The 25,358-nt window shown below is 40.8% G+C and overlaps 1 protein-coding gene across 1 annotated transcript in view; it reads right to left on the bottom strand.

Annotated features, from left to right (window-relative positions):
• Nucleotides 1-25,358, bottom strand: part of zgc:152774 (uncharacterized protein LOC553526 homolog) — a 152,191-nt gene that overhangs the window by 23,433 nt on the left and 103,400 nt on the right. Inside the window, exons 10-13 of the mRNA XM_063060796.1 lie at nucleotides 17,903-18,010; nucleotides 17,275-17,403; nucleotides 8,052-8,129; nucleotides 7,406-7,460 (exon numbers count right to left, since the gene is read on the bottom strand). Coding sequence (XP_062916866.1) covers nucleotides 7,406-7,460; nucleotides 8,052-8,129; nucleotides 17,275-17,403; nucleotides 17,903-18,010 — 370 coding nt within the window. The remainder of the gene's footprint in view (nucleotides 1-7,405; nucleotides 7,461-8,051; nucleotides 8,130-17,274; nucleotides 17,404-17,902; nucleotides 18,011-25,358) is intronic.

Below are 25,358 nucleotides of genomic sequence, written 5' to 3' on the forward strand. Positions count from 1 at the left end.
AAAAACAGCAATGTTGCAATAATTGTGGGGGGGGGGCGGGGGTCAATATGCAGGTTGATTGGGAAAATCAGGTTGGTGCTGGACCTATCTAACACAAAGAACATACCACTACCTCCAGTCTCATTCTCAGCGCATTAGTTATGTACTAACAGAGAAAAAACAACTTACTAGAAGCCTTATTACTTATTTCGAACCTCTGTCTGTGCTTGCAAATGCCATTCTGCTCTTTAAGGAGGGAGTTAGCCTGACTTCAGTGGTTGGAAGGATGCTGGAGTCTATTATTAAGGCTGTGGTTTCAGGTACTTGAAGGAACATGATAAAATAGATCAAAGTCAGCATGGATTTCTAAAGGGGAAAGCTTGCCTAACAAATCTGTTGGAATTATTTGAGGAAATAACAGTCTGGATAGACAAAGGAGAGTCAGTAAATGTTATTTATTTGGATTTTCAGAAGGCTTTCGACAAGGTGCCACATATGAGGCTGCTAAACAAGAGTCGATGGTATTAAATGAAAGCTACTAGCATGGATAGAAGATTGGCTAAGTGGCAGGAAGCAAAGAGTGGGAATAAAGGCGGCCTTCTCTCTCTGGTTGGCTGCTGGTGATCAGAGGTGTGCCGCAGGGGTCGGTGTTGGGATCACTTCTTTTCATGTTATACGCCATTGATTTAGATGAAGGATTTTATGGCTTTGTGGTCAGGTTTGCGGATGATATGAAGATAGATGGAGCGGCAGGTAGTGTTGAGGAAGCAGAATGTCTGCAGGACTTAGACAGATTGGGGAAATGGGCAAAGAAGTGGCTGATAGAATACAGTATAAGGAAGTGCCTGGTCATGCACTTTAGCAGACAGAATAAATGCAAGGACTATTTTCTAAATGGGGAGAAAATGCAAAAATCAGAGGTGTGAAGGGGCCTGGGAGTCCTTGTGCAGGATTCCCTAAATGTTAACTTGCAGTTTGAGTTAGTGGCAAGAAAGACAAATGCAATGTTAGCATTCATTTCGCAAGGGCTAGAATACAAAAGAAAGGAAGTAAAGTTGAAGCTTTACAAGGCATTGGTCAGGCTGCACTCGGAATATCATGGACAGTTTTGGGCCCCTTATCTAAGATATGCTAATATTGAAGAGGGTTCAGAGGAGATTCACGGGAATGATCCCAGGAATGAAATGATTTACATATAAGGAGCATTTGATGGCTCTGGGCCTGTACTCGGTGGAGTTCAGAAGAATTGGGCAGGAGGTGGTGGAGAGGGGGGAGGAGGTTCTCATTGAAACTTATCGAATATTCAAAGGCCTAGATAGAGTGAATATGGAGAGGATGTTTGCTATAGCATGGGAGTTTAGGACCAGAGGGCACAGCCTCAGAATTGAGGGATATCCATTTAGAATAGAGATGAGGAAAAATTTCTTTAGCCAGAGTGTGGTGAATCTGTGGCATTCATTGCTACAGACAGCAGTGTAGGCCAAGTCATTGGGTATATTTAAAGCAGAGATTGAAGAGAGGGTTAATAAATCAGCCATGGTGGAATGGTGGAGCAGATTCAATGGGCCGAATAACCTAATTTTGCTCCTACGTCCTAGGTCTTAATGTGTATGGAACACTGTAATTTTCAATGAATACCCTGTCAAATGGGACAGAACACATCTGCTAGGCATTGTGCTCAAGCATCAAGTTGTTTAACACTGTTGGTGCATCCCCTGTGGTGGTGCTTACTAGACCAATTCATATTCACAAGTGGCTAGGAAAACGTTGCTATTTGGGTTCAGAAGGTGGTTTCCATTGCTTTGTGTTCCTGAAACTAATAATCACATTTAAAATCACCATGGTCTTTACAACCGCACTGCATAATTGTGTACCTACCTTGAATGAATTATCTTCATTGTTCAAACATGTCACATTATGCAGGAATCAGGAAATTAGCTGATAAATATGACTGAATAAGATGGTCAACTGACCAATTTATGGGAAAGATTTCCAATTTGAATATCTGACACCAAATATTTTGCACATGGATGCTGTAACCTTATCAACCAAAAAACCTGAATCTTGCTGGAAAGAACAGTTAAGTACCAGTGAAAAGGTATATACAATATTTTTCATAGCTTTTTGTTCAACTAAGTAGCTTGTTAAGATTTTACACCATCAACAACATCGTGCATACTTGAATCAAATACACAATAAATTGAACCACTTAAAATAAATCAGATGGTTTTTAAAAAAATTATATTTAGAACAATACCACAAATTGGAATTGGAATATTAAGAATGAACTAAGTGTCCATGAAAATGTATAAGTTATGGTTAGAATTCTAGTAGTAATGCACTTACACACAGATTTACCCACCGTGAGCTGAACTGACCACTTCTGACACTGACTTTACCTTACAATGCAAAAAACTGTGCAAATGCTTAAAAGACAATGAAAATTGCTCTACTTCCCTCCCTGATGAGCTCAATTACTTCTATGCTCGCTTTGACCGAGAGAACAAGGAGGCCACCCTCAAAGCTGATCTCCCACCTGGTGAACTGCCTCTCTCTCTTTCCACCTCCGATGTTTACGCCACCCTGAGCAGGGTGAATGTACAGAAGGCAGCTGGCCGTGTGCTCAGAGTCTGTGCAAGGCAGTTGGCCAGGATCTTCACGGACATTTTTAATCTGTCCCTGGCCCAGCAGTTGTCCCCACAAGCTTCAAGGTCATCACCATCGTGCCAGTGCTGAAGCATTCCACTGCCACGGGCCTGAATGACTTCCGTCCAGTTGCACTCACCCCCATCATTGGAAAGTGTTTTGAGAGACTGGTTCTATCACATCTGAAATCCTGTCTGCCCTCTATCCTGGACCCCCATCAATTTGCCTATCGTACCAACAGGTCAACAGAGGATGCCATCTCCATGGCACTTCAGTCTGCCCTGACCCACCTGGACAGCCCCAACTCTTACGTCAGAATGCTGTTCATTGACTTTAGTTCGGCATTCAATACTGTGATCCCCTCCAAGCTGATCACCAAACTTTGCCAGCTTGGTATCAGCATATCACTCTGCAATTGGACCTTGGACTTTCTGACTAACAGACCCCAATCAGTTAAGTTAGACAACCTCTCCTCCTCCACTCTCACCCTGAACATCGGCGTGCCTCAAGGCTGTGTGCTGAGCCCTCTTCTGTACTCCCTTTTCACCTATGACTGCGTTCCTGTACATGGTTCTAACTCCATAATCAAGTTCGCAGACGACACCACAGTGGTTGCTCTGATCAGAGGGGATGACGAGACGGCCTACAGGGATGAGGTCCAGCACCAGGCTGCGCGGTGTGCCGACAACAATCTGGCCCTTAACATCCAGAAGACCAAGGAGACCATCATGGACTTCAGGTGTGCCAGGAGTCACACTCAGAGCCCCATCTACATCAACGGAACTGTAGTGGAGCGTATATCAAGCTTCAAATTCCTTGGTGTCCACATTTCCGAGGATCTCACCTGGTCCCTGAACTCCTCCATCCTGATCAAAAGGGCGCAACAGCGCCTTTATTTCCTGTGGAGCTTGAAGAAAGCTCACCTCTATCCCAGGATACTGACGGACTTTTACCACTGTACCATTGAGAGCATACTCATCAACTGCATCTCAGTGTGGTATGGCAATTGTCCTGTATTGGACCGCAAAGCACTCCAGCGTGTGGTGAAAACTGCCCAGCGGATTATCAGCACCCAATTGCCCACCATTGAGAATATCTACCATAAACGCTGCCTGGGCAGGGCGAAAAGCATTATCAGGGATGCATCTCACCCTAACCATGGACTTTTTACTCTCCTCCCATCCGGTAGGCGCTACAGGAGCCTCTGCTCCCGCACCAGGGAAGAGCTTCTTCCCTGAGGCTGTGACACTGCTGAACCTCTCATCACAGCGCTAAGCAGTATTACATCCGTACTGTATTGTCTCAGTACTTTTATATTTGTGTGCTGTAGCACTTTTTTTATTCGCAGTTATTTTGTAAATAACACTATTCTTTGCATTTCTGGTCAGATGCTAAATGCATCTTATTGGCTTTCTATCTGTACTCCGCACGATGACAATAAAGTTGAATCTAATCTAATCTAATCTAAAATTATCTTTTCTGGTGCTACATTAGAAACTATTCATTTATAACACACTCACCATGCTGAAGGTTGAGTTCTGGTGAAGTATTCAGCTTCTCAAATAATTGCAAGAGTTTCAAAATTATTATGAGCTGAAAGCAACTGTTCTTGACATCAATGCCTATTACATAGGAACTTGGGCCTTTTCATCTCATAATTAGTTATTTGTCATTGCTGTCCTGAAAATGGTTACTCTGACACATCCCTCAGTACATCATTCAAATAAACATTCTTATTGTAGAACTATAAATGGTGAATACTAACCTATTTAATAATAGAGATATTGCAGATGAGAGCATATACATATTCAGAAAAGTATCATTTTACTTAAGTTTAGGCCAAATGGTTTCCAAAACCAGCATGAGGGTTATCTGTAATTAAGACTAATTGCTTGGATCTCAGCATTGCTGGGCTGTGACAGCCAACACAGAAGAGAAGGCACTGCTCTTGAACATAAGTTACACCAGGTCAGGACCTATATGAGAAATATCTGCACAAATCATAACTTTTGCTGCTGCAATACACCTTTAAAGAAATCAACCAAGTCTGAAGCTTCAAAATTACATTGAAACTAATTATTGAAAAGAATGTGTTGTTAAAATCTCTACACTTTGTGTAAAATCAGAATCATAATCAGGTTTAATATCACAGGCATATATCTTGAAATTTGTTAATTTGATGGCAGCAGTACAATGAAATACATGATAAATAAATATAGAGGAAAAAACTGAATTACAGTAAGTATATATATATCTATTAAAATGTTAAGTTAAAATAAGTAAAGCAAAAAAAAACAGAAATAAAAAAGTAGTGAGGTAGTGTTCATTGGTTCAATGTCCATTTAGAAATTGGATAGCAGAGGTGAAGAAGCTGTTCCTGAATTGCTGAGTGTGTGCCTTCAGGCTTCTGTACCTCCTTCCCAAGGGCGTGTCCTGGGTGGTGAAGGTCCTTAATGATGAACGCCACTCTTAAGGCACCATTCCTTGAAGATGTCTTAGATACTATGGAGGCTAGAGCCCATGACGGAGCTGACTAATTTTACTAGTTTCTGCAACTTACTTCAATCTTGCATAGGAGCTCCCCCCCAATACCAGACGGTGATGCACCCGTCAGAATGCTCTCCACAGTACATTCGTAGAAATTTTTGAGTATTTTGTTGACAAACCAAATCTCCTCAAACTCCGAATTAAATATAGCCACAATCTGGCTTTCTTCATAGCTCCATCAATATGCTGTATCCAGGTTAGGTCCTCAGAGATATTGACACACAGGAACTTGAAGCTGCTCACTCACTCCACTTCTGATCCCTCTATGAAGATTGCTTTGTGTTCCCTCGTCTTACCCTTCCCGAAGTCCACAATCAGCTCTTTGGTCTTCCTGACGTTGAATGCAAGGCTGTTGCTGCAACACCACTCAACTAATTGGTACATCTTGATCCTGTGGGCCCTCTCATCACCATCTGAAATTCTGCTAACAATGCTTGTATCATCTGCAAATTTATAGACGGCATTTGAGCTATGCCTAGCCACACAATCATGGGTGTAGAAAGAGTAGTGTAGAGGTCTAAGCACACACCCCTGAGCTGCGCCAGTGTGTTGATTGTCAGCGACGTAGAGATATTACTTGTGATCCACACAGATTGTGGTCTTCTGGTTAGGAAGTCGAGGATCCAGTTGCAGAGTGTGGTACAGAGGCCAAGGTTCTGTAGCTTTCCAATCAAGACTGTAGGATTGATGGTGTTAAATGCTGTGCTATGGTCAATAGCAGCAATACAGTTTATTGATGTGCCAGTAAACCACATTTTTCAAACAAAATTTGAATACTGTGTGGCAAAGGGGAAGTTTGGGATAGGACACAGGACAGCAGTTAGCCCACTGAGTCTATGCAAGGCGTCACATCATTCCCATTCCCATACTTATTTCCTTACAATCTAATCCCTCTCCAACTTCTCGCCAATTCTCCAACACTACTACTAATTTATAACAACCAATAACACTAACACACTGCACATCTTTGCTATGTAGTCAGAAACCATGTTATCGCAAAAAATTGCAAGCCCCAAAGCACAAGAGTTCGATAAGAAGCTGGGTTGCTGCAACTGAGATATGACTGCACTAACTGCAGTTCTAATGTGCAAATTGTGCATAAGTCCAAAAACAAGTTACAGATTGTACAAGAGGCTTTTCTAATCTGTATTCCTCACTTAACATCTGAACCACCAGGTATTTTATTACAAAGCAATAGCCCCTATTGAAAAATATCAGCATATAGATTAGACAATTTTGCCCAGCTATGTGACTCACCATTCTCTTCGCAGCTGATTTAAAAATGAACTGACGCAATTGTTTGCAACCACTAATAACCATGGAACCATAATATAGGAGCAAATTCTTAAAACACCTACAGTAAAAAACCATTTTTTCATGTTTACTTCAGAAACCCAAATAGACAAATTTGCTTATGAAATTCTCTTGATTCAGTTGTTGAAGAAAACATGAGTGGAACAATGGATTCCCTGCTACGATTTGTATAAATATATTATAAACTAGTGATAATGATAATTAGAAAAGAAATATTATTTGTATACAATTGAAAATACTACAACAAATTATTTAAAGTTGCTTAAATCATCACTCACTTATTAAAAAGGAAAAAAGCCCTACTCTATCATTTATATTAGCCATGCTATGTAAAATATATCGGCATAAATTACAATCTTATGCTATTTACTAATTTGGAGGAATAAATCAAAGTGATTTCAGTACACTGTTGAATTATTTAAAACCCAACTTGAACCCTCAACCAGGACAAATGTCATAGCTTAATCAAGCTCTTGCTTGAATAAAGTGTGACTTATTTGCATATTTTTACTATAAACATTGTTTAGTAGGGATAATTTATAATGAAATAACACAGTTTTCAAACCTAATTTGAAACTAATTTGGACACCACATTAATGTGAGCTTATTGTGGTTGTACTATGCAGCATTAAATGTGTGATTTGTGCAGAGCTTCACTGCACTGCTGCAGCAAAACAAATTTCACATCATAAAAGTCAGTGATAACAAATCTAATTTTGATTCTTGCATCAGTCTTGAAAAGAGCCAGTATGAGGTAAAGATGTTCATTCAAACCATGCTTTTTCCATAAGGGTTCGATTAGGACATAACCACTCTCCTGATAAAGGATTCAAGTTTGCAGTTTCACATAAAAAATAAACGAGCTGAATCTACCATAGGCTATATTAGAGATTACTTCTTAATTTACACAATTTCTTACCATGACACTCTCTTGTTCCAATGACTTTGATCTCCTTCTTTCCAGACTTTGATCACTAATAGAAAACAATGCACATAACATTGAAAATATTGTAACTATCCAAGATAACAGTGAGACTTTGATGCTTTACAATGCTTTAGAAGAGGTACAGATGAGATTGAAAAGATTCACCCTGCAGTTTTTATCCTTTTGTTCTGCATCAGCTATAGTTTGAAGTAACTAAGATGCAAGACAAATTAAAACTGTTTACATAAACACTGTTTAGTATTTGAGGGCTTTAGAATGAGGGCTTATAGAAATAGAGGATAGGTCACTGGCTTTGATGACGGATCAATAATCTTAAAAAATTATATTTTCTCTCATACAGTCAGATGCTACCCAACCTGAAGAGTGCTTCTAACAGCCTACATTCTTATTTAGATTTAAGTGAAAAGTAGGATGGAGAATTTGGGTATTTTATATATTTATTAATTCCTGAAACAAAAGCACTGCCATCACTTTAAATGAGTGGCTGGATTATAATAAGAATAATGGGAATATCTTAGATAAGATGGGAATATCTTAGATAAGATGGGAATATCTTAGATAAGATGGCAATATGGATTGATTGGGTCAAACAGTTTTTTTCCTCATAATGATACTTAACTATTTTTTAGATGTTTTTTCATAACTGGGTGTAATTTCATCATCATTTTCTTCTGGCTCCTCTGGTGTAGAACAATCTCTAAAAAGAAAAAAAAAGTCCATATGTTAGTACTTTGTCATCATACTTTTGTCCTAGTAGAACTGATTTTAACACTTTATTCATTTCACAAATATACCAAGGAACTATTAAGTTGAAGTTATCTATGTAACCAGGTTCACAGGATTATATCATTTGATCTATATTAGATTGTGCCACATCTAGTCGATGGGAATTTATAACTATGTTGGCACCTCTCCAAAACATCATCCCAACTGTGAAGCATGGTGGAAGGAGCATCATGGTTTGAGGATACCTCAGGGCCTGGACAGCTTGCAATTGTTGAGGGAACAATGAATTCAAGATTGCATGAAGACATTTTACAGGAGAATGTCAGGGTAGCAGACCGTCACTTGAACCTTAATAGAAGTTGGATGATGCAACAAGACAATGTTCCAATAAACAAGAGTAAATCAACAACAGAATAGTTTAAAAAGAAGAAAATTCGTGTTTTGCAATGGCCGAGTCAGAGTCCAGACCTTAATCCTATTGAGATGCTGTGGCATGACCTCAAGAAGAATGCCCGTGCAATGTATTCCAGAAATATTGATGAACTGAATAAGTTTTCTATGGAGGAATAGTCTAAAATTTCTTCTCGCCATTGTGCAAGTTGGATCAGCGGCTACTGGAGCCATTTGGTGGAGGTTATTGCTACTACAGGAGGTTCTACCAGTTATTAAATGCAAGGATTCACATAGTTTTTCCAGCCTGGACTGTGAATGATTAAACAATGTGTTCAATAAAGACATGAAAAGTACAACTGTAAGTGTTATTAGTTTTGGCAGATTGTGTTTGTCTACGATTGTGACTTAGATGAAGATCAGACCATATTTTATGACTAAGTATTGCAGAAAATCAGATAATTCCAATGGTTCACAAACTTCTTTCTTGCAACTGTATATGTGTACAGTGGTGCTAGAAAGTTTGTGAATCCTTTAGAATTTTCTCTATTTCTGCATAAATATAACCTAAAATGTGATCAGATCTTCATGCAAGTCCTGAAACTAGATAAAGGGAACCCAATTAAATAAATAACACAAAAACATTATACTTATTAATTTGTTTATTGAGAAAAATGATCCAATATTACATGTATTTGTTGAAAAAAGTATGCGAACCTCTAGGATTTATCCGTTCATTTAAAGGGGAAATTAGAGTCAGATGTTTCAATCAATGGGATGACAACCAGGTGTGAGTGTGAGAGGCCCTGTCCTATTTATAAAGGACATGAACCTGGGTCTTCACTAGCAAAGTTTGATTGTCACCACACAGGTTTTTGGCTGTGTGCCATTCCTCGATCAAAGGAGATTTTTGAAGACCTCAGAAAAAAAGTCTTTGATGCTCACCAGGCTAGAAAAGGATACAAAACTATTTCTAAAGAATTTGGGCTCCACCAATCCAGTCAGACTGATGGTGTACAAACGAAGGACATTCAACACCATTGTTACTCTCCCCAGGGGTGGTCGGCCAACAAAAATCACTCCAAGAGCAAGGTGTGTAATTTCCAAAGGTCACAATGAACCCCAGGGTAACATCTAGGGAGCTACAGGCAGCTCTTGCGTTGGCTAATGTCAATGTTCTTGAGTCTACCATCAAGCAAGCACTGAACAACAGTTGTATGCATGGCAGGATTGCAAGGAGAAAGGCATTACTCTCCACACAGAACATTGCAGCCCATCTAAAATTTACTAAAGACCACGTGGACAAGCCAGAAGGCGATTGGAAGAATGTTCTGTAGACCAGCGGTCCCCAACTACCGGGTCGCAAAGCATGCGCTACTGGGCCGCAAGGAAACGATATGATTTGGTGATATGAGTCAGCTGCACCTTTCCTCATCCCCTGTCACGGCCACTGTTGAGCCATTATGCACACGAGGTCATTACCCACACGTCATCCATGTCAGCGTGGGAAGGAGACCAACTCCTCGAGCTTGCAAATGATGGTGGGCTGAAAAGCATGTTTGACATAACATCTCTGCCGGCATTCTGGATCAAAGTCATGGCTAAATATCCTGAGATAGCCACGAAAGCACTGAAAACGTTGCTTCCATTTCCAACATACCTCTGCAATGAATGCAACGAAAACTAAATTGCGGAATAGACTGGACATAAGGAACCTCCTTCGAGTATCGCTGTCTCCCATCGCCCCTCGATAGGACCGTCTTGTTGCAGGGAAACAAGCCCAGGGCTCCCACTGATTCAGCGATATTGGTGTGTTGCAATGATTTTATATGTTCATACGGGGAAAATATGTGCTGTGTGTTTAATATCCAAACGTTACTTAAAATGTTATGATGCTATTGACTTATATAACCATATAAAAATTACAGCAGGGAAATAGGCGATCTCTGCCCTTCTAGTCCGTGCCGAACGCTACTCACTTAGTCCCACCGACCTGCACTCAGCCCATAACCCTCCATTCCTTTCCTGTCCATATACCTATCCAATTTTTCTTTAAATGATAATACCGAACCTGCCTCTACCACTTCTACTGGAAGTTCGTTCAACACTCACTTCAAGCTCCCCTGATAATTGACTTATCGCTATATTCATATAGGAAAATATGCGCTGTGTGTTTAATATTAAATTCGTTAGATAAACCCTTTTAGAAACAAAATTGAGTGTGTTAGCCACTTATCACCTATATTGCGTTTGTGAATAACACCCCCCCGACAGAATCGCCAAAACCGATTTGTAGAAAAAAATCGGCACGTACACGCATGCGCAATGGTGCCCGTGCAAGGCTTCATGGTGATTGTAGTCTTTCTCGGGGTAAACCCAACGTATTTGACGGCAACCCTATCCCCCTCCCCCCACCGGCCGGTCCGCAAGAATATTGTTAATATGAAACCGGTCCGCAGTGCAAAAAAGGTTGGGGACCCCTGCTGTAGACGGGTAAGTCCAAAATAGAACCTCTTGGCTTAAATGAGAAGCATTATGTTTGGCAAAAAGCAAACACTGTGATACATGATGCTGGCAGTGTCATGGTTTGGGCCTGCTTTGTTGCCTCGGGAAAAGGACAGCTTGCTATCATTGATAGAACTATGAATTCTGAATTGTGCCAACAAATTCTACACAAAAATGTCAGGGTATTCGTCCGTGAACTGAAGCTCAAGAGAAAGTGAGTCATGCAGCAAAACAACAACCCTAAACACACAGGTCAGTCAACCAAGGAAATTTCATGTTTTGGAATGGCTGAGTCAGAGTCATAACCTTAATCCCACAGAAATATTGTGGAAGGACCTGAAGCAAGCAGTTCTGCAAGGAAGGCCACCAGCATACCAGAGTTGATGCAGCTTTGTAGGGAGGAATGGTCTAAAATTCCTCCAAGCCAATGTGTAGGACTGATCAACACTTGCCAGAAATGTTTGGTTGAAGTTACCGCCGTACAAGGGGATCACACCAGTTACTGAAAGCAAAGGTTCACACAATTTTTCCAACAAATACGTGGAATATTGCAGCGGTTCCCAACCACCGGGCCGCAAAGCATGTGCTACCGGGCCACGAGGAAACGATATGAGTCAGCTGCACCTTTCCTCATTCCCTGTCCCGCCTACTGTTGAACTTGAATGCACGCGAGGTCATTACCCAAGCGAGGTCATCAGTTGGTCATTAACCTACAACTACTCGATGAGTTAAAAACAAAAGTCGCTTGAGAGATTCTTTGGAAGAGATGGTAGGGAACATAAAAGGCCTAACAATGATGATAACGCAGAAACAGCTGAGGCCGAGACTGCAAAAAAAAAGAAAGCTTCCTTCAACAGAAAATACGACGAGTCGTACATAAAATATGGCTTTATTGCGACTGGTGACTCACACGATCCAAGCCCCTTATGTGTGATATGTGGAGACAAGCTGTCTAATGAGGCAATGAAGCCCTCAAAATTGCTTCGGCACCTTGAGTCCAAGCACCCTGCACTTAAAGACAAACCCATTGAGTTTTTTGAGCGGAAAAAACGTGAGCAAGCGGGACAGAAGCAAGTGCTGAGAGCCACCACCTCCACAAATGCTGCTGCTCTGAGAGCATCGTACTTAGTGCCTAGCCGTATTGCTAAGGCTAAGAAGCCTCTCACTGTTGAAGAATTGATTCTGCCCGTTGCCAAGGACATGTGCTGTGAACTGTTGGGAGAAGCTGCAGCTAACAAGATGGCACAGGTTTCTCTTTCAGCTACCACAGTTTCAAGGAGAATCGATGACATAGCGGAGGACATTGAAGCACAGCTGTTGGAACAGCTTAACGAGTCTGGTTTCACTACACAAGTCAAAGAGGTTGCTCCTGAATGCCAGTCTACACACTGTGTCACACACAGGGAAATGCTGGCTAGCCAAAAAATGTCACCTGATTTTAACAGCGCATTGAGTGACGTTGTTGAAGTTATCAATCAAAAGCCCTTAACTCATGTCTGTTTGAGCGACTTTTGTGAGGAAATGGATGCAGAGCACAAATGCCTTCTCTTACACACTGAAGTCAGGTGGCTATCAAAGGGGAGAGCCCTGGCCAGGGTTTTTGAGATAAGAGAGCAGCTCCAGAGATTTCTTTCAGGAAAAAAGTCACCACTGGCAGCACACTTCAGTGACGAGGAGTGGATAGCAAAACTCGCTTATCTGTGTGACATCTTCAACCTGCTCAATGAACTCAATTTGTCACTTCAGGGGAGAATGACAACTGTCTTCAAGTTGGCAGATGAAGTGTCTGCTTTCACAGCCAAACTGGAACTGTGGGGACGGCGAGTGGACAGGGGCATACTTGACATGTTCCCAACATTAACTGGGAATTTGGGAGAGACTGAGGCTCACAGCTGGTGCGCGAACACCTACCTTTGCTGTCGACAGAATTCGAGTGTTACTTCCCAACCACAAATAAAGCAAGACGTGCAAAGGAGTGGGTCCGTGACCCATTTGTGAATGTCCCTGGTGGATCATCCATGTCAGCGCAGGAAGATGATCAACTCCTGGAGCTTGCAAATGACAGCGGGCTGAAAAGTATGTTTGACATAACATCTCTGCCGGCATTCTGGATCAAAGTTAAGGCTGAGTATCCTGAGATAGCCACGAAAGCACTGAAAGAGTTGCTTCCATTTCCAACATCATATCTCTGCGAAGCGGAGTTTTCTGCAATGAATGCAACGAAAACTAAATTGCGGAATAGACTGGACATAAGGAACCCCCTTATGACTTATAATTGACTGGATGGAGGAGAAGATGGCGGTGCGATGCAGCACGTGCGGCCATTCTGAATGAATATCGATATGTGTAACTAGGGGGCCGCACACAATCCGGATTTGATGGGGACAGCCGTGAGAAGCGCAGAGGAACATCTGGAGTAACTTCTGAAATGCCTGCTCCACTGCCGCTGCTACTGTGCGATCGAGAATCTCCGGAGACAAAGGCCCCAAATCCTCGGCCTTGCGTATCACCTGTTGCCGGGGCCGGGGTTGAAACACTCGGCAGAGATGGTGCTCGGAGTTTTTCGGACGGACTCGGAGTCGGACTGTAGTCGGATACTTCGGGGATGCTGCATCGGCAAGGTGGCGGCGCTGGAGGTTTACCGTCTGCGTGAGATGATGGAACTTCCAAGAAATTCTGAGACTTTTCCTGTGCCATGGTCTGTTCTTATGAAATTATGGTATTGCTTTGCACCGTTGTAACTATATGTTATAATTATGTGGTTTTTGTTAGTGTTTAAGTCGGTTTGTCATGTGTTTTTGTGGTATCATTCTGGAAAAACATTTTTATCATTTCTTAATGCATGCATTACTAAATGACAATAAAAGTGGACTGTGTGTCCTCATAATCATCACATCACTGTATTCATGCGCGGAAAATATGCGCTGTGTACAAAATTGAGTGTATTAGCCACTGATAAGTGACTTATAGTTGACTTAACACCTATATTCCGGTTGTGATTAACACCACGCACCCCCACGTCGGCCGGTCCGCAAGAATATTGTCAATATTAAACCGGACCGCGGTGCAAAAACGGTTGGGGACCCCTGGAATATTGGATCATTTTTCTCAATAAATAAATGAAGAAGTATAATGGGTTTTTTTTGTTTTATTTATTTAATTGAGTTCTCCTTATCTAGTTTCAGGACTTACGTGAAGATCTGATCATATTTTAGGTCATATTTATGCAGAAACAGAGAAAATTCTGAAGGGTTCACAAATTTCCTAGCACCTCTGCAGCTATGCACATCACAGTGAAGGCACAGTTAGGTATTGAAATTATGTTGATTCACTTTTTGTTGGGTACTTTTCACTCCATGGTGTTTCAAAACTATAATCTTACAGGTGACACATCATGTACCAATAAACTATGGTCCACCATCATTGATGCAAATCTTTAAAGTAAGTGAGTCACTGTACCTCTCTTTTTGACCTTTACTCTAGGTAGCATACTCTGCCATTATCATCTGACCAGCATGTAACCCTAGTTCATTATGGGACAGTATTTGGAGCAGCACCAGACTTATAAAGAACCTCATTAATCTAATGTAACTACCAGAAAGGACAATGCTAATAACTGCTGATTGGTTTACTATTGCCACATATACCAAGATATTGTGAAAATCTTTGTTTTGAATGCCAAGGGAAAAACAATAACAGAATGCAGAATATAGTGTTACAGTTACAGAGGAAGTGTAGTGAAGGCAGATAATAAGGTATAAGACCACGACAAGGGAGATTGCGAGTCAAGAATCTATCCTACTATACAAGATAAAAGTTAAGTTTTCAAAAGAATAAGATCTTATAGAAACATAAAATTATGAAAGCTAATAATGAGAGAAAGGCAGGAAAGTTGTTTGCACTGGTAAGTGAGACTAGAACTAGTGGACAGTCTCAAATTCGGCTGAGTAGATTGAAGATGTAGATGAGAAGGAGCTGTTTTTCCCAGAGACTGGTGAAGTTGTGGGATGCTCTGCCCATGGAAATAGTAGAAGCCACATTATTAAATATATTTAAGTCACAGTTAGGTCAAATTTTTATCTATAAGGGAATTGAAGGTTATGGAAAAAAGGCAAGTCACAGCCAGATCAGCCATGATCTTATTGAATTGTGGAGCAGGCTCGACAGGCCAGGCAGCTACTCGGGCTCCTGCTTATAATATTCTTACAATAAGAGATGTAATCAAAGCTCAGTCATCTTCGAACATCCTGCTCAGAATAGTGGTGGCTAATTAAATAGCTTAGTCAAGATCCTTATTCCTTAATGTGAGCACAATAAAACAAAACTGAAGCAGCTCCAGCCGGGATTGCCAAGTGATGAGCCAGTTTAGCTTTCTTTTGGGATAGCCACCTTCACAAATCTGAAACATCAGGCAATTCAATTTAAGTGTTATCAGGAAACAGCTGAAAGTACTTGAATCAGCAGAGCCAAGGGTCCTGACAACTTTCCTACCATAATGCCAAAGACATGTCAAAATTATAGCATTTTACCTGACCGTGGAAAGCTGAACCAACTTAGAAAACAGTTGTCTCAAAAAGCCAACAGTATTAATATCTGGTTCGTCTTGAGACTCCACAAAGCCTTTCTCCCATCTAGGAGGTAGAACCCATTTCAATGACCAATTAGTAAAACCCTGATCGACATAATTTAGCAGCACCATGACCACCTTGTGCTAAAGTGGGTTTTGTTTTTGTGTTCTGATTGTGTTTTCTTCGAAAAATTTTGTACAATTTATATTCGATTTACATTTTTCTTGTGAATGCTACTTAAATGATGCTGTGTGCTTGTGATTTTCATTGCACATGCGCAATAAACTTGACTTTTTAGTTTCACTAGCTGATATTCCTTCATGCTAAACATTCACCTCCTCTGCCAAAGTTCTGCAGGGCATACCATTACAACGTAAAACATGGTAGTTTTCAAATTACCATTGCTTCTTTAGTTTCCTAAGGCTAAGACCTGTCACCTTGAAGGACAAGGGTAGCACAACTACCTACAAATTAGGTAGGCAAAAAAGGAGCTGCCCAAGTTACACTCTAAGTCACACACCACCCTGACTTTGAAAATCTCAGCCACTCTTTTAACATCGCAAACACGAGGAAATCTGCAGATACTGCAATTCTCCTTATTCTCCAGACTTATAAAGAACCTCATTAATCTAATGTAACTACCAGAAAGGACAATGCTAATAACTGCTAATTGGTTTACTATTGCCACATATACCAAGATATTGTGAAAATCTTTGTTTTGAATGCCAAGGGAAAAGCAATAACAGAATGCAGAATATAATGTTACAGTTACAGAGGACACTGAACCCTTTCCTTCTCCCTGGGCCTCCTGTCCCATGATCCTCTCATATCCCTTTTGCCAATCAACTGCCCAGCTCTTGGCTCCATCCCTCCCCCTCCTGTCTCCTCCTGTCATTTCGGATCTCCCCCTCCCCCTCCCACTTTCAAATCTCTTACTAGCTCTTCTTTCAGTTAGTCCTGACGAAGGGTCTTGGCCCAAAACGTCGACTGTACCTCTTCATACAGGTGCTGCCTGGCCTGCTGCGTTCACCAGCAACTTTTATGTGTGTTGTTTGCAATCTTTTAACATGACTGGATCAAAGTCCTAAAAATTCCTGATAGCATAACAGCAAAATGTGGACTGGAGTGGTTTAAGAAGCTTGCTTATCATTAACTTTGAGTTAAGTAATATGTGATGGCTTTGTCAAAAAGGTCGACATCTTATTAATGAAGTAGCAATACAGGGTGTCCTGATGTAACTTTCCAGTTGCAGGCAGAATCAATATTGTGTGACCAGTGGTCGTCCAGCTGGCAACAAGCCCTGTAGACCAGTATGGAGACTTGCTGTTTAGGAAAAGTGTTTGGATAGTACAAATTGCATGCTTCAATCATCCGTCTTAAAATGCAAATGAGATGATATGTACCTCACATGACCCAAGTTAACCTACTAAATGGGGCTTATCACTTGAACTTAGAACATCAGATGTGTTATCGAACTGGTGCAGATTTTCACCCACCATTTACACGAGTCCCTCTAATGCAATATGATCTTTTTTTAAATAATTCAAATAATACATAGTTTTCTCACTGTAATTGTATTTATTTAAAATGTAGCATTGTTAGCAATTAGATTTAAAAGATGCAGGTCTGCATATAGTACCAAATCTTCCTTACCTGAATTTGGGGTCAGGATTCATATTACAGTACCAGTTTTCTGGTAATGATTCTGGGTCGACATCTGGCGGTAATTTGCGCCATTTCATGCACGTCTCACACTGAACCCAAGCCTGGTCAGGAGCAGTTCTGAAAGGATAACCAACAGAATAAAATTAACACATGTACTTTTTCAAATATCCTTGCAGAAAGCTTATAATCAAATCAAACATAGAATATAGTTGGGATCAAAAGGCACTGGTACAAGTATTATAAGCCTCATTGGCAGCAATAAAAATTAATAAAGATAGAGGGTGTTTTGGTGCATTCCACATCTTAGGATGGAAACTTTATGTTAAAGTGACTTATACACACAGATTGAAAGAAATGTGTTAAAGGATTTAGTTGCACTATCTTTTATACCCTCCATTCAACATTTCTGCCTCAGGATAATCATTAAATGTTGAGAGGTATCATCCGTTTTCCACAAGGTTTCCCAGAGTTTTGACAGTTTACTGAAATGCTTCATATTTCACCAATCCGAAAAAATGTGGCATAAAGTTGATAGGGTCATGAAGGATTGACTGTATGGCACCCTGTTAGGGCACGTTGAAATTGAAAACTGAATGGGAGCCAAAAGATCTCTTACCGTAACTCTTCTATCAACTCAGTGTTATCTGCTTCCTCCTGTTTTTTTTTGATTTTCTTTTCCTTCCAGTAATCATTCAGCTTCTGCCCCAGCGCTTGAAGAGTCAACCTGAAAAGTAATAACCAGTAGTTTTTAAGATGTAGTATTGTTTAAAAACAAAACATCAGCAATCCATTGATGCATTAGCATTTTCCTAAGTAGCTTGTTATTTCACGACAATGTGAACCATGGTGGGATTAGCAAGAGCAGCTGACAATCAAAATGATAGTAGACTCTTTATTGAACAGCCTTTACAGTTAAGTCAGTTGCAGGGTTTGTATTTCTGTAGGAGTTTTAAGACTGATCCATTAAACTCCAAACTAACAGGTAAAGAAAAACATTTGCTAGGAGTTTCTGCAGCTTTTGTTATAGTAGCTCAATGGAAATAGTTTCTCTCTGGAATATTTTCCTTCAGTGTCTAAGATGCTTAAGAATGGCCATTTAAGTAAGGTACTGCTCATCTTGCCACACCTTGTTCAGGAAGTATGTGAGTAACACACAATAATATAGTAATTACAGAAGGTTGGTCAAGATTCATCAATATCCCTTAAATATATGTTACTCATGTAGCAGCAGTACTCTCAATGGATACAATTAAATATTCCCGTTTCAGCCTGATACAGCTAATTAGCACAACTGCTTCCAAGGTCAGTACAGTCAACAAAGATGTCTTAATGCATTTAAATGAACTATTGCTGCTCAAGACCAACGGAAACAACACCGATTGTGGTCGGAAGTGCCCACGGAGGACACCTTGGAGGAAGCACGGGTGTAGATCAGGATTACAAGTGCGTTCAAGGAAACGGGATTTTAAACTCCTCATACCGACTATCTTGCTGGTGAATGTGCAGTCTCTGGTGAATAAAATCAATGATCTCAGAGCCAGGGTGCTGAATCAGAGGGACATTAGGACCGCGTGTGTCCTTTGCTTCAGGGAATCCTGGTTAACCTCTTCCTTACCAGATGCAGCGATCCAGATCAACGGGTTAACTATACACCATCAGGATAGATCAATAGAGTCTCTCAAAAGCAGAGGTGGAGGAGTATGCCTCATGATCAACACTTCTTGGTGCACAAATATATCAGTGCTGTCCCAGTTCTGCTCACCAGACCTGGAATATCTAGTAGTAAAGTGCCGTCCTTTTTACCTACCACGAGGATTCTATGGGGTCATTTTGGTAGCAGTTTACATTCCACCTCAGTCCAATGTCAAGCAGGCTTCAGATGATCTAAGTAATGGGATAAACATGCACGAAATAGCGCACCCTAACGCCTTCACCATCGTTTTGGGAGATTTTAATCAGGCCAGGGTCTGCAAGACATTACTTCCTACAAAGCGAAACCCAATAGCACGAATGGCAGAAATGCTTCACTACCAGATGAACTCAATGTCTTCTATGCACACTTTGAAAGGGAGAACACAACTACAGCTGTGAAGATCCCTGCTGTACCTGATGACCCTGTGATCTCTGTCTCAGAAGCCAATGTTAGACTGTCTTTAAGGAGAGTGAACCCTAGCAAGGCGGAAGGTCCAGATGGAGTATCTGGTAAGGCTTGAAAACCTGTGCCAACCAACTAGGAGATTTCAAGGACATTTTCAACCTTTCACTGTTACAGGCAGCAGTTCCCACTTGCTTCAAAAAGGCTACAATCATACCAGTGCCCAAGAAGAATAATGTTGCCTGCCTTAATGATTATCGCACGATAGCACTCACATCCACAGTGATGAAGTGCTTTGAAAGGTTGGTCATGACTAGAAGAACTCCTGCCTCAGCAACAACCTGGACCCCACTGCAATTTGCCTATCGCCATAATAGGTCAACAGCAGACGCAATTTCAATGGCTCTCTACACAGCTTTAGACCACCTGGACAACACGAACACCTACATCAGGATGCTGTTCATTGATTATAGCTCAGCATTTAATACTATCATTCCCAAAATCCTGATTGAGAAGTTGCACAGCCTGGGCCTCTGTACCTCCCTCTGCAATTGGATCCTCGACTTCCTAACCGGAAGACCAGAAACTGTGCGGATTGGTGATAACATATTCTCCTTGCTGACAATCAACACTGGCACACCTCAGGGGTGTGTGCTTAGCCCACTGCTCTACTCTCTGTATACACATGACTGTGTGGCTAGGCATAGCTCAAACTCTATCTACAAATTTGCTGACGATACAACCATTGTTAGTAGAATCTCAGGTGGTGACGAATGGGCGTACAACAGTGAGATATGCCAACAAGCAGAGTGGTGCCACAGCAACAACCTGGCACTCAATGTCAGTAAGACGAAAGAGCTGAATGTGGACTTAAGGAAGGGTAAGACAAAGGAACACATACCAATCCTCATAGAGAGATCAGAAGTGGAGAGAGTGAGCAGCTTCAAGTTTCTGGGTGTCAAGATCGCTGAGGATCTAACCTGGTCTCAACATATTGATGTACTTATAAAGAAGGCAAGACAGCAGCTATACTTTATTAAGAGTTTGAACAGATTTGGCATGTCAACAAATACACTCAAAAACTTTTATAGTTGTACCGTGGAGAGCATTCCGACAGGCTGTATCACCGTCTGGCATGGAAGGGCTCCTGCACCGAAAAAAGCTGTAGAGGGTTCTAAATCTAGTCAGCTCCATCTTGGGTACTAGCCTACAAAGTACACAGGACATCTTTAGGGAGTAGTGTCTCAGAAAGGCAGCGTCCATTATTAAGGACCTCCAACACACAGGGCATGCACTTTTCTCATTGTTACCATCGGGTAGAAGCCTGAAAGCACACACTCAGCGATTCAGAAACAGCTTCTTCCCCTCTGCCATCCGATTCCTAAATGGACATTGAATCTTTGGACGTTATCTCACTTAAAAAAAATACAGTATTTCTGTTTTTGCACGTTTTTAAAAAAATCTATTCAATATACGTAATTGATTTACTGGTTTATTTAGTATTATTTTTTTCTCTGCTAGATTATGTACTGCTGCTGCTAAGTTAACAAATTCCATGTCACTGCCGGTGTTAATAAACCTGATCCTGATACAAGTCCTGTTACTCCTCCCCCCCCCACAAAAAAAAAGCCCTTTCTGTCCTGCCAACATCTGATCAACACATATTCCTAAGCAATGCTCTGGTAACCGAATGATGGAATTCCATCAGCCTTTAGAGGGTCCCATTTTCCCTCCTCTCACTCCCAGCTATAAAATGCTGGCTCCAGTGACTGGTTGATGACCAGCCTCTTAAGTCCAGCAGCACAAGATGACAGGACCTTTGCTCTGTGTATATTTGCAACATTTGCTCTGTTAGGCCCAAGGCCTAAAATTCATTTATAAACAGCTTTTTAGAATACCATTTTTTGCAGTTTTTAATTTTCAATTATATTATGGTATTGAATTAGGATTGTCTAGAACTACCATATAATTAGTGGCTTGGCTCATTTGATATCTTTTCATTGTGTTTCTATACGATAGATAAATCTCTCACAGATATCGCTTCATATATGTAGAAACCAATACAACTGAATCCTAATTGCAAAAATCAGGTGCAATAAAAATACTAATACTTGAAATGACACACAAAGATGGAAAATTCTGGCCCTACCCAGAAAATCCAATAGCAACCTTTGGAAGGATAAGGTGAACACTTCAGATAAATGTCATTTGATCAGAACTTGAAGGAAGCTCAAGGAAGAGCATATCATCTTTCTTGTAGGTAGCTGAGACTTTGCGTGCTTAGCTTTACCTTTCATAAGCCACCGCTGCCATAGTCTGTGCAATAGCAAGGTAATGTAAGATTAATGTTACTGGCATTTTCAAAGGTACAAATAGGCAAGAGCTTATGCTGATGAATCCCCCGATCACCGTATGGCTGATTGTTGAAATAATATCTTAATTGTTTACAATATATATTAGTGACTTGGATGAGGGAATTAAATGCAGCATCTCCAAGTTTGCGGATGACACGAAGCTGGGCGGCCGTGTTAGCTGTGAGGAAGATGCTAAGAGGATGCAGGGTGACTTGGATAGGTTGGGTGAGTAGGCAAATTCATGGCAGATGCAATTTAATGTGGATAAATGTGAAGTTATCCACTTTGGTGGCAAAAATAGGAAAACAGATTATTATCCGAATGGTGGCCGATTAGGAAAAGGGGAGGTGCAACGAGATCTGGGTGTCATTATACACCAGTCATTGAAAGTGGGCATGCAGGTACAGCAGGCGCTGAAAAAGGCGAATGGTATGCTGGCATTTATAGCAAGAGGATTCGAGTACAGGAGCAGGGAGGTACTACTGCAGTTGTACAAGGCCTTGGTGAGACCACACCTGGAGTATTGTGTGCAGTTTTGGTCCCCTAATGAGGAAAGACATCTTTGCCATAGAGGGAGTACAAAGAAGGTTCACCAGATTGATTCCTGGGATGGCAGGACTTTCATATGAAGAAAGACTGGATGAACTGGGCTTGTACTCACTGGAATTTAGAAGATTGAGGGGGGATCTGATTGAAACGTATAAAATCCTAAAGGGATTGGACAGGCTAGATGCAGGAAGATTGTTCCCGATGTTGGGGAAGTCCAGAACGAGGGGTCACAGTTTGAAGATAAAGGGGAAGCCTTTTAGGACCGAGATTAGGAAAAACTTCTTCACACAGAGAGTGGTGAATCTGTGGAATTCTCTGCCACAGGAAACAGTTGAGGCCAGTTCATTGGCTATATTTAAGAGGGAGTTAGATATGGCCCTTGTGGCTACGGGGATCAGGGGGTATGGAGGGAAGGCAGGTGCAGGGTTCTGAGTTGGATGATCAGCCATGATCATAATAAATGGCGGTGCAGGCTCAAAGGGCCGAATGGCCTACTCCTGCACCTATTTTCTATGTTTCTATGTTTAATAGTCATAATATCTTCAACCACACTCCTGCCCACTGGAACTTTTTCTTGTATATCAAATTTGCTTTCTCTCAACTTTGGTATTCTACTGCGTCCACTTATACAATAGTTTATATTACCTCAGAAACATCTTTTACTTTTTCATTTTTCTTTAAAACTGTCTCACCATTCTTACACAAGATGTTTAATTCAGCAAAAGATCAGTGATCATATATGTTAATCTTAGTTTGTATTCTCCACAGGTCAGAATCAGAATCAGGTTTATTATCATCGGCATATGACGTGAAATTTGTTAACTTAGCAGCAGCAGTTCAATGCAATACATAATATAGAAGAGAAAAAAAAAATTTTTTAAATAATAAGTAAATCAATTACAGTATACATATATTGAATAGATTAAAAAATATGCAAAACACAGAAATACTGTTTATTTAAAAAAAAAAGTGAGATAGTGTCCATTCAATGTTCATTTAGGAATCGGATGGCAGAAGGGAAGAAGCTGCTCCTAAATCGCTGAGGGTGTGCCTTCAGGCTTCTGTACCTCCTACCTGATTGTAACAGTGAGAAAAGGGCATGCCCTGAGAGTTGGAGGTCCTTAATAATGGACGCTGCCTTTTTGAGACACCGCTCCCATAGGTCCAGTCTAACGTTTTTCTAACATTTTCTTTCTTCCCTTCAATAACTTCTGTTTCTCAGCGTTTTATGTAGTGATGATATTTTGAATGGAATAACCATGGGAAAGATTGGAAACTTACCATGATTTAAAAATGTAATTCACAAAGTGCAAATTCAATGGCACGTGAGATAGTTATCGAATATTGATTCACAAAGTTGTTATTTTAACTACAAACCCCATTTCCAGAAAAGTTGGGATATTTTCCAAAATGCAATAAAAACAAAAATCTGTGATATGTTAATTCACGTGAACCTTTATTTAACTGACAAAAGTACAAAGAAAAGATTTTCAATGGTTTTACTGACCAACTTAATTGTATTTTGTAAATATACACAAATTTAGAATTTGATGGCTGCAACACACTCAACAAAAGTTGGGACAGAGTTAAAATAAGATTGAAAAGTGCATAGAAAAGTCATGCTACTGTGACAATTATAGCCACCTGGGCTCGTGAGTACTTCAGAAAACCATTATCACTCAACACAGTCCGTCGCTGCATCCAGAAAAGCAACGTGAAACTGTATTACGCAAGGAGGAAGCCATACATCAACTCTATGCAGAAACACCGGCGAGTTCTCTGGGCCCGAGCTCATCTCAGATGGACCAAAAGACTGTGGTACCATGTGCTGTGGTCAGATGAGTCGACATTTCAGCTAGTTTTCGGAAAAAACGGGCGTCGAGTTCTCCGTGCCAAAGATGAAAACGACCATCCAGATTGTTATCAGCGAAAGGTGCAAAAGCCAGCATCTGTGATGGTATGGGGGTGCATCAGTGCCCACAGCATGGGTGAGTTGCATACATGTGAAGATACCATTGACTCTGAGGTGTATATTAGGATTTTAGAGAGACATATGTTGCCATCAAGGCGACGTCTCTTCCCGGGACGTCCATGCTTATTTCAGCAGGACAATGCCAGACCACATTCTGCACGGGCTACAACAGCGTGGCTTTGTAGACACAGAGTGCGTGTGCTTGACTGGCCTGCTGCCAGTCCAGATCTATCTCCTATTGAAAATGTATGGCGCATCATGAAGAGGAGAATCAGACAACGGAGACCACAGACTGTTGAGCAGCTGAAGTCTTATATCAAGCAAGAATGGACAAAATTTCCAATTGCAAATCTACTACAATTAGTATTCTCAGTTCCAAAACAATTAAAAAGTGTTATTAAAAGGAAAGGTGATGTAACACAATGGTAAACATGCCTCTGTCCCAACTTTTGTTGAGTGTGTTGCAGCCATCAAATTCTAAATTTCTGTATGTTTACAAAATACAATTAAGTTGGTCAGTAAAACTATTTGAAAATCTTTTCTTTGTACTTTTGTCAGCTAAATATAGGTTCACATGAATTAACATATCACAGATTTTTGTTTTTATTGCACTTTGGAAAATATCCCAACTTTTCTGCAAATGGGGTTTGTACATATCTCTTAAACTTTATTCTGCAAAGTTATGGCTAGCTTTAAGTATTAAAAACTTTTCTAAATTAAACAACAAAGAATGATTAAGTGAACAGGGCAGGACATAATCAGGGCTAAAACTAGTAAAGAGGAATGTTAATGAGTAAGCAATGTCACCCTTGGAATTTATTGATGGGAATGAACTCAAGAGCTTGAAAATACTAGCAAACCTGGGTTATATGATCTGCATCGGATTACGACTGACCGGCTGATTTTTCATTGTAGATACTGCAGTATAATCATGCACTATGCTTGTTTTATTTAGAATCTTACCTTGCCTTCCTGTTCATCTATATTGTCAATGGTAACATGATCTATGGACTCAGACTCGTATGTAAGGTTTTACTTTAACTGTAAATTTGCAGAAACTGCAAGTTCCACGGTATTAGCTTTCCACTGCTAACTCTTGGCC

The sequence above is a fragment of the Mobula hypostoma genome, chromosome 10 (assembly GCF_963921235.1).
Source record: "Mobula hypostoma chromosome 10, sMobHyp1.1, whole genome shotgun sequence".
NCBI classification, from domain to species: domain Eukaryota; kingdom Metazoa; phylum Chordata; class Chondrichthyes; order Myliobatiformes; family Myliobatidae; genus Mobula; species Mobula hypostoma.